Source organism: Chiroxiphia lanceolata, chromosome 13 (assembly GCF_009829145.1).
Source record: "Chiroxiphia lanceolata isolate bChiLan1 chromosome 13, bChiLan1.pri, whole genome shotgun sequence".
NCBI lineage: Eukaryota > Metazoa > Chordata > Aves > Passeriformes > Pipridae > Chiroxiphia > Chiroxiphia lanceolata.
In genome coordinates, this window is record NC_045649.1 from 1438648 (window position 1) to 1448024 (window position 9377).

Here is a 9377-nt window from a genome sequence, read left to right on the forward strand (position 1 = left end):
TTTCCAGTGGGTGTGATTTCCTACTTGGGAACAGGCTGAAGGCCATCCTGATTCTCCACAGCATGCCACCATCTCCCTCAGGTCAATCAGAGCAGATTGATGGGCTGAATGGGAACAGGACCGTGGAACTGATGGCAGCAGCTTTTAGGGATAAGAATGATTCTGGGCTTGGTGATATCCTGGCACTGGTCTGATATCTTCTTGGAAATGGTGCTGCTTAGGATCAATCCCAGCTAGTGTGGAGCTGGACTTGATATGTAGTGTATTAGGGAAAATGAATACTAGGAGAAGGATGGAAGTGATCCCTGAATAACAGAGAGGGAAGGCACGGGATCCCGGCCACGTGAGCAGGCTCATACTGACCAGGAGGTTCTGGGCTGTTCACTGCTGCCAGGACCACATTCCTCCTGTCCCTCCCCACCTTCCTAGGTAATGTGCCAATGAGAGCTCAGCTCTCTCCTTTCTTTTCAGACTGAATGTGAATAATATCCAGGAGACTTGCCAGAAGAACGCTGCCTCGGCCTTGGCTGTGGGACGGAGGGACCTCGTACAGGTGTGACATATAATCAGACCTTTTCCTCAGCATGCTGTGCTACCCTCAAATGGCTTGTGCTGCCACTGTGATCCCCAAACAGCAGCTGTTCCAGGGAGCCTCTGGTTGGTGAGCAGAGGCCTGTGGAACAGCCGCCAGGGTGGTCCCCACCTCACTGGCTCTTGGCATGGAGAGATTCCTTCCCAGGGCTGCAAGCAGATTGTTTATGCCCTTTGCCAAATTGAGTGAAGCACATCTTTCAGGGAATTCCTGTAGGCAAATTGAGGAATGCAGCCTGCTTTTGAGTCATCAAGTGGAGTAACTGTGCACAGTTGCGTAGCTGCTGTCAGCATTTTGATCCGTAATTTTTTCATATTTGTGTATTCATTTTCATTGTTTGGCATTTATCTGTGCTGGCACTAGGTGCTAACACAGCTAGCTTCTCCCTAGAGACCCTGGGCCCAGGGACCCCAAAAGGGGGCTGGCTACTTGCCTTCAGCTAAAAATAGGAAACAAATGGCTATTGTGGCCCATCCTTTTCCCTGTGATTAGTCCATTGCAACAGGCAGAACATTTGACAGGATGCAGGAGCACCTGAGAGAGGTGGGAGCTGGCAGTGACAGAGCAGCTGTGCACATCTCCTGAGCATTGGCTCTTCCTAGAGCTGGGCAGGCAATGTGCATAGGCTTACCTGATCTGAGCCAAAGCAAACTCAGGCTGTTGTTTTGCTTCATGGTGGATTCTGCTGGACCCAGAGAGAGAAAGTAGGTCTGGTTCCCCTTTGTCTGTGCTTCCTCTTGCAGTCTAGTTTGCTCTCATTGGACCAGAGCTTGGGTGGAGTAACTTCAGCAAGATTTCTCTGAGATACCTCTGCTTCTTGCTTGTTTTTCCCTGTCCATGTAACTCCAGCCTGTATTGCAGCTGTTCCCAGCAGCCACAGAGGCTCGAGTCGCAGGTTACATGTGGGATGTGCTCTGGAGCAGTGTAGGAAGTGGCGTCTTTCCTGTTTCCTCTCTGTGCTCTCCCTTACTCAGCCCTGTCCTTGTTTCAGTTTCTCTTCTGTTTCTTTCTCTCTGATTTCACAATGAGCAGCTGTCAGACTACTGTTCTTAGTACTTGGATCATGTGATTTTTTTACTTTTCTGTGTTGTCAGTTCTCTGATTTAACTAGTTGAATTTCTGAATTAGAAATGGCAAACTGTGCTCCTGTCTGTGCCAGGCTGTGCTAGGAGAACAGCGTTCAGTAACACTCAAAACTAATCAAAAGATACTTTTCATGCAAAAACTGATTTACCAGTAAACTTTCTGCTACCAGCCATCTCCGAAACCAAGAACTGTATCAAATCTAAACCCTTTTGAAGCTTGTGAATATAAAATTCACCAACAGATTTGTTAAGCTACCCTGACAGGTCTGTTAGATATAGACTGTTCTGCTTTCACATTTAACCCAAACTCAGAGCAAGTGGGACAGGGAAAGCTTTGAGTTTGTGTTATTCCCTGTATTATTTGTGACACAGAGACTGAAACTCTTCCTTGCTGTCAGGGGGGGAAAAAAAAAAAAAACAAGCTCCTTTATTATCTGTGTGTGAATTTGTGCACACCTATACTCTGGGAGTGTGGTTATTCCTAATTGTAGCTTTGCTGCTTTTCCTTCCTGTCTGCCAGGTTTGGTCACTGGCCATGGTAGCCACTGATCTCTGTCTCGGACCGAAGTCTGACCCAGATTTGGAGATACCTTGGGCACAACATCCATTTGGACGTCAATTACTGGAGTCCTTGTAGGTGTCTGAGTGCTGGGGAGGGGTTGGGGAATGGTTGCTGAAGCAGGGCCCTCCATAACTATGGACGTGTGAGGCATCATTTCAGACCTGGAGCGGTGCCACAGCGTGGATTTTTTCCCCCTCTCAAGCCTGCAGTGCCTCACAAAGGGAAGCTCCAAATGTGTTCATGGCATATGGGAGGCAGCATTTGGCCTTCCACCTCTCACCCAGGTCTTCCTTGGCTAGCATTGAGCAACAGCCAGGTGCAGGCAGAGCTCTGCTTTCCACCATGCCCACAATGCCTGGTTTGCAGGTGTGGGTTTCCTGCTCCCCACTAAACGAGCCTGTTGGTGCAGCAGCTTTTCTCACTTTCAGATTCCCTGTTGCCATGTAGCATTACCGGAAAATCATTCCAGTGGTCTCAAAGCCAAGTGTTAGGTACAGATGTCTTCCAGATAGTGACTCTGCTCAGGAGGGCACATAATTAGTAATTCATATTACAACTAGTAATTGTATCTGTTGATACACCCTGTTTGGAGGCACAGGATTTGTGTGGTGTACTTTCCATATTGTTGATTAGCTGAGCTCTCTCCTGCTCCATGGCAGCAATGAGAGCGGAGCTCAGGTTGTTCTTCATCACTCTCAGTCTTCAGAGCAAAGCAGAAATTTCCTAGCCATCCAAAAAACCTGCAGTGGGATTTTGCCTTGTGATCTAGATGTGGGATGCTTGCACCCCAGAGGGCTTTGTCAAAAAGATGTTGTGGCTGAGAGTGAGCGTAATGGCTCCAGTGTTACATCAGGCCACGAGTACTGCTGGATTCCCAGAGCTCCTGTTTTTCTCCCACCAGTTAGGCCATGAGCATTTTCAGGAGAGCTCACCTTCTCAAAGGTGTGACAGAAAAGCCAGCCCAGTCCCTCAGAGCACACGTGCCACCTGCGGGCAGTCACGTCACCCAAACCACGCAGCAGGCTCACAGTTAGCTGCCCTGGAGTCTCGATGTTTTCACCACTGAATCCTGCCCAGTCTCACACTGTCCTTTCCATTTCCCAGGCTGGCTCATTACTCACAGCTCCACGACGTGCAGACCCTGGCCATGCTCTGCAGTGTGTTTGAAGCCCAATCCAGGCTACAGGGGTGCCCCAACTCCTACGGCCCCTTTCCTCAGCGTGCCTCCAACCTGGCCTCCCACAGCCGATACGTACGGTCGCCATTTCTTTCACATTTGTCTTGAATACCTTTGAACATCTCTCATGCAGATGACATGATTTCTTCTCCTTTCTCCCTCAACAGCCCAGCTTTACTTCCTCTGGCTCCTGTTCCAGCATGTCAGATCCTGGAATTGGCACCGGAGGCTGGAGCATAGGTACGAGACCTGGGTAGTAAGTAAAGGAATCTCCCTCCCTTCTGGCTGAGGTTTTAGATGGCTCCTGTGGTGGGGAAAGGAGGGAGTTAGTACTGGCTGTGATTGCAGATGTGCTCTGCCAGAGCAGCTCTGGAGGGGCTGGCCAACATGGTGTGATTCCATGGCTGGAAGTGAGCAGGACTTGCAGTATCTGTATCAAGGTTCCTGCAGTTCTGCACCTTCTGACTTCAGTAGATACTGCCTGACTGGTCTTTGGAGAAGGCCCTTACTCATGCCAACTGCTCCTGCTAATTTCCTTGTCCTTCATGTGCCTGGACATGGTTCCCAGGATTAGCTGCTCCATCACCTCCCCCAGGGATCGAGCTCAGGCTGACTGGCCTGCAGTTCCCTGGGTCCTCCTTGTCCTTTTTGAAGACAGGAGTGGCATTTACTGTTCTCCAATCCTGAGGCACCTCTCCCAGTCACCACAGTCATTCAACGGGTATCGAGAGTGGCCTTGAAATGTCATCAGCCAGCTAATTCCACAGGGTTCAGGGGGAAAAGCAATGCTTTGCTTTCTCCTGTCTCTAGAAAAACAGCAGCAGTTGGGAAGACTGGGTTCTTGGTGCCATCAATATCTGAGCTGCAAAGGTGACAAAGACTAGTCCCTCCTAAGGGCTCCCATGTCCGAGTTGAAGCTGTTGGCTAATTCCTAGTGATATACACAGCCTGGGGCAGCACCAGCCCTGTTAGCACCAAAGCTGTGAGTTTTCAGTGTGATATCAAGGCATCTGTGACATGGGGAAGAGGGGAGGATGGGGGTTAGCAGAGCGGATTTTGTCTTGTAGCAGTTATTAGCAGTCATCTCCCTGCCCCCGGGGCAGTACCTTGCATACAGAGGCCCCTTTAAGTAGCAGCAGTCCTGGTGATGGATGAGAGTCCTCTGTCTCTAGGAAAGAGGAGCCCAGGTCTGCCAGCGATAGTGTTCCCAAGCAAACTCCATGGCGTTGATTGCCTGGTTGCTTTTTGTCTAAAGTCAAAGGCAAAAGCGATTCCTCCCCATTGGATTTCTCTACCTGGTGATCCCCCTGCCTGTCCTGTCACCACAAGTGCAGGAGAAGCACTTGGCAAGTAGAGGCTGGCACTTAATCTTGGAGGCAGGGCAGTGTTTGTCGGAATGCAAAGGGTGAAACAACGTGTCAGAGAGAAACCCGTGGGGGAGCAAACCTGTGGTCTCCCATGTCCCTCCCTGAGGCTGGTTTTGAGGAGGCTGTGCTTGCAGAGGTGGGCTCACAGCTCTTGGTGCTTGCAGCAAACAAAGACACGGAGCAGGCCTCCACTCCCTGGTGCGAGTCTTCTCCGGATGACTTCCGCTACGGAAACCTCATGTATCCTGATCATCGGGAGCGGGAGAAAGACCAGCATGAGAAAAACAAAAGGTAGGTTATTGTGTGCCTCGGGATTATTCAAGGAAGTGTGACACCGTGTCCAAGTCACCTGGAACTCCATCACCAGGTCGCTGGTGCTGTACCACACCTACCCCTAGACCTTGTCATCCACGTAATCACTTGGAGAAGCTTCATCCTGCAGATCAACACTGCTGGGATTACACATGATACATCCCTAAGTGGCCGTGGCCCCGGAGGGCAGTCCACCCACGGAGTCTGCACCGTGGAGTGCAGAACAAGTTATTAGTGCTCAGCAGTGCTTCAGCAGCACGTGGGAAGTGCTGCGTTTATAGCACAGCCATCGCCAGAAAGAGCGTTGCAACCAGAGCCTCTGAGAGACAAGGCTCAGTTACAAGCCTGTTTGTTCCTCCAGGCTGCTGGATCCTGCCAACACTCAGCAATTCGATGACTTTAAGAAGTGCTATGGAGAAATCCTTTATCGCTGGGGCCTGCGAGAGAAGCGGGCGGAGGTTCTGAAGTTTGTCTCGTGTCCCCCTGATCCCCACAAAGGAATTGGTGAGTGTCTGCTCCAGTTTTGCCCAGGTAGGGTCACAGCTCTGCCTCAGGAGGTTAGGAACATGCAGTCTGCAGGGCAGGATGTGTCACAGACTGAATGGACAAAATTTATCTGAGACACCCATCCAAGGGTTTGAAATGATTATATAGGTGTAGTTGAACCTTAGTATGAATCGTTCCAAAGGATTAATAATGGCAAACCAAATATTTAATATGAATAAAATGTGAAGGGTTTATTGAAATGGATGATAATAATGATAATGATTGGACTAAACAGGCTTTAATCAGAATCATTTACTACACAGTTTAGAAAGTTATAACTACTAATATAGTGCACTGGTTATTAAATCAATAATATCAAAGCTAGCTTAGTAATTATCGTGTAGACATTGATGTTACTCACCCAAAGCAGTGGCCATGGGTAAATCTCTCACTCACCCTTGAGGAGTGACCTTCAGGGATGTCTCCACCCAAGGGAAGGATCTTCATACACATCTAGGGGAGGTGTGTTAGAAACTCCCACCATTTAAAAGTGGGCCTGCTCTTTCACAGTATGAAGTGATTGACTGTAAGTCGTACAATTTTAGATAAAATGTCATCCTGCCTGCTCAGCAGAATGTGCTTTATTTTTCAATAAGATGCTATCAGCTCTTTGATTTCTTCTTCTATAAACATCTGCCTTTCCCTTCCCTACCAGGGCTTTCCTATCCCTGTTGATGCCAGCCTTGGTGAGGAAGCATTTGTCTTACCTGTCTGTGTGATGGGTCTAATCTGAGGTAGTTTGATCAAGCTGGTTTAGCATCCTTCAGTACTAAAAACAGCAGGACCCCCCACACTCGAGCCATCACCAGTAGCTTGCAAGTAAGGCAAAATCCAAGCTGGTTTGCTCCTGCTTATGCAGAGCATGCTGCTACACAGATGAAGAGTGTCCACTGGTCACTGAAATGTCACTGAAAATGTGGCATTTAACCTCTGACAGAGTTTAGCTCTGCAACTGAGTGGGTTTGGCTTCTTCACTGCTCTGGGTGGAGATGAGGCCTGCAGGTGTTGGTTCAAGGGCTTTGACACCTGTGACATCTCTGCAGCAAAGCTGGAAATGCACACACTGCCACACCAGCAGTGCTCAGCTCTGTGCTGATGGATCTCCTTTTTTTCCTCCGAGTAAAAGCTCAGACACACCCTGTCCTCGTTGAGTCTGGGCTGAAGTGTCCTTATGTTAAAATTGCAAGATCCCTAAGTGGGTGAGCTAGTCAAGAAATAGGCAAAGAGAACTTTTCTCCCAAAATATTTTCCACAGTGTAGATGCCCGGCTTAAGGCAAAACGGCTTCTTCCCAGACCTCTGGGGGCAGATGTGCTTAACCTGTGGGGAGAGAAGCAGGGGAGGGATGCCAGAGAAGCAGCAGTTGCCTCACCTTGTCGCCCAGAATGACTCTTGGAGAGTTACTGGAGTGAAAATTGCTGCTTGTTGCCTCTCCATGGCTGACAGGGCACTGTGCAGGCATCAGGTGCCTTGGGTACACTCTGGGCCCTCTCTCTGTGATGAGAAAGAGGCTGTTCTTGTCTGCTTAATGACACTTCATAGTGGTGAGAGGCGGATGAGAGCGGGGGAAGCCTTCATGTGTCAGTGTCTCCCAAGGTAGAAATCCAACAGACATTCCCAGCAGGCAGCTGGAGCTATCAGGGGAATTAGTGGGCCAGTTGGTGCCCTGACGCTCCGATTGCCTGTTCCTTGATCAAACCAAGGTCTCCATTCTCCCCTCCTGGGGGAGCTTCAAGGCAGGTCTCTTGGGCAGCGGGTTCAGGGAGCTCATCTGCTGAACGGGGGGGGGGCTGTTGGCAGGGCTGCTCTGTCCGTGATTCCAGCAGCACTAACTGTCCTGCTCTGCCTTCCTTCCCTCCCGGCAGAGTTCGGGGTGTACTGCAGCCACTGCCGCAGCGAGGTGCGTGGCACCCAGTGTGCCATCTGCAAGGGCTTCACCTTCCAGTGCGCCATCTGCCACGTGGCCGTGCGCGGCTCCTCCAACTTCTGCCTGACCTGCGGACACGGGGGCCACACCAGCCACATGATGGAGTGGTTCCGCACGCAGGAGGTGTGTCCCACGGGCTGTGGGTGCCACTGCCTGCTCGAGAGCACCTTCTGAGCAGGGGGGACAGTGGGGCCACCCCACAATGGGGTGGAGGGTTTCATTCCCAAGCTCTGCTCCGCAGTGTCCGGAGGGGATCGTCACGAGGAGCTGAAGTGGGATGTCCTGGCCACGTGCTGTGGTGATGTTTACAAGTGCTTCCAGTACTCCTACACTTCCCAGGTTGCTTTCAGATTGATTTGACTGAATTCCCTGTGTCCATTGCTGGCAATGGATGCCAGACCAGAAAAACTGCTCTCTCCTGCAGAGGGGTGTGTGAACATTGGTGCGTTTGGGATGAGGAGGTGTTTGAAAGCTCCCCTGGAAAGAGCCCACCTGGCAGAGCCAAACTCACTCCAGTGATGTAGTGTCTCTCCAGGTTCCTCCTTACAGGGGCTCAAAGTGAGCAAAACAGTTGTTTTACACACTTAAAGGCAGAAATAATTCTCAACCAACAGTGAGCTCTAGAGGTGAGCTGTAAATGGCGCTTGAAGAGCAAATAGTCTGTGAGACTGTGCTCAGAGTTACTTATTTTGAATGGCTGTTTACATTGTTTAGATTTCCCCATAAAGCAAGAGAAGGAAATGGCATTTTTCAGCATTACTTCTTAAATAGCTTCCTGCTCACTGGTCAGTACCTGTGGCTGGTGCAAAAAGCCCAGCCAAGTACCCAAGGTCCCTGGGATTAGTTGCTTCCAGCAGTTTTAGTACTGCTAGGCTTTAAGGTGTCTCCATGTCCTGCTCTGACCAGGTGAAAAAATGCACTTTAACCTGTCCCTGCCTTGTTGCTGACACTTCCTGGTGACTGGGAAAGGCACCTGCCTTTCAGTTTGGGATCCACATTGTCTTTCCATAGATGGTGGCATATTGGAAAGCCTTTGCTTCCTCACTGAGAAAACACAAGGACACTTGTTCCATGCAACTCCTTTTGGCTGTTGTCTCCAAGCTCTACGGGGAAAATTATGGATAATTTGAGATATGCTGCTGCTGTGCTTGAGTGATGAGGCTCCTGAGCCAGGGAGGCTGCAGTTTCTAGGGAAAAAGGGGTTTTGGAAGCATGGTGAGATCCAGGGAGGTGAAAGGTTTATGCCCTTTCTCCCTGTGGAGCTTCAATTGGAGAATGTATGGATCTGTCTGTTGGAGCTGTGCCCACTGCCGTGCGGTGAGTGCACACCCGGAGCTCACAGGCTGCACCCCTCTGGGCTGGGCTCAGCCTGAGCTCTGGATTTGGGCGAGTGTGTGGTCAGGGATGAGCCCACCGGGGCTGCCCCCACCCGTGCCAGCGCTGATCCCTCCCTCTGGGGCCCCCTGCCATGCCTGCTCCCAACCCCTGTGCTAGCTCAGGCTGTGGGATCCTGCTGTGGAATAAACAGATGTTGTATCTTAAAACATTAAAACTATTTTTTTAAGTGCTGTTCTGATAGAACTTGGTGTTGCTCTGCTGGTTCTCCCTCCGTGGGGAGCCCCCAGCAGCATTCCCTCCCGGCGTGGTGGTGCATGCTGCACCCATGGCCCTCTCCCTGCTCCCCAAACCAGGGGGCTCAGTGGCTGCAGTAGCTGGGGGGCTGCCGTGTCCCCCAGTGTCCCCCAGCCCTGCCTGGGACGATGTGCTGGCACGTGGCACAACAGCCTGGGAACTGCCCGCGGTTGTGAGG

General features: G+C 50.7%; 1 protein-coding gene across 5 annotated transcripts in view; it reads left to right on the top strand.

Annotated features, from left to right (window-relative positions):
- The window catches only part of WDR59 (WD repeat domain 59), a 48795-nt gene extending 39664 nt beyond the window's left edge, over window positions 1-9131 (top strand). For all 5 annotated transcript variants that reach the window (XM_032701036.1, XM_032701039.1, XM_032701035.1 and 2 more), the window contains 7 exons: window positions 472-553; window positions 2198-2310; window positions 3344-3491; window positions 3584-3656; window positions 4948-5074; window positions 5457-5599; window positions 7506-9131. In XM_032701036.1, coding sequence (XP_032556927.1) covers window positions 472-553; window positions 2198-2310; window positions 3344-3491; window positions 3584-3656; window positions 4948-5074; window positions 5457-5599; window positions 7506-7741 — 922 coding nt within the window. In that variant the 3' untranslated portion in view covers window positions 7742-9131. The remainder of the gene's footprint in view (window positions 1-471; window positions 554-2197; window positions 2311-3343; window positions 3492-3583; window positions 3657-4947; window positions 5075-5456; window positions 5600-7505) is intronic.
- The last annotated feature ends 246 nt before the right edge of the window (window positions 9132-9377 follow it).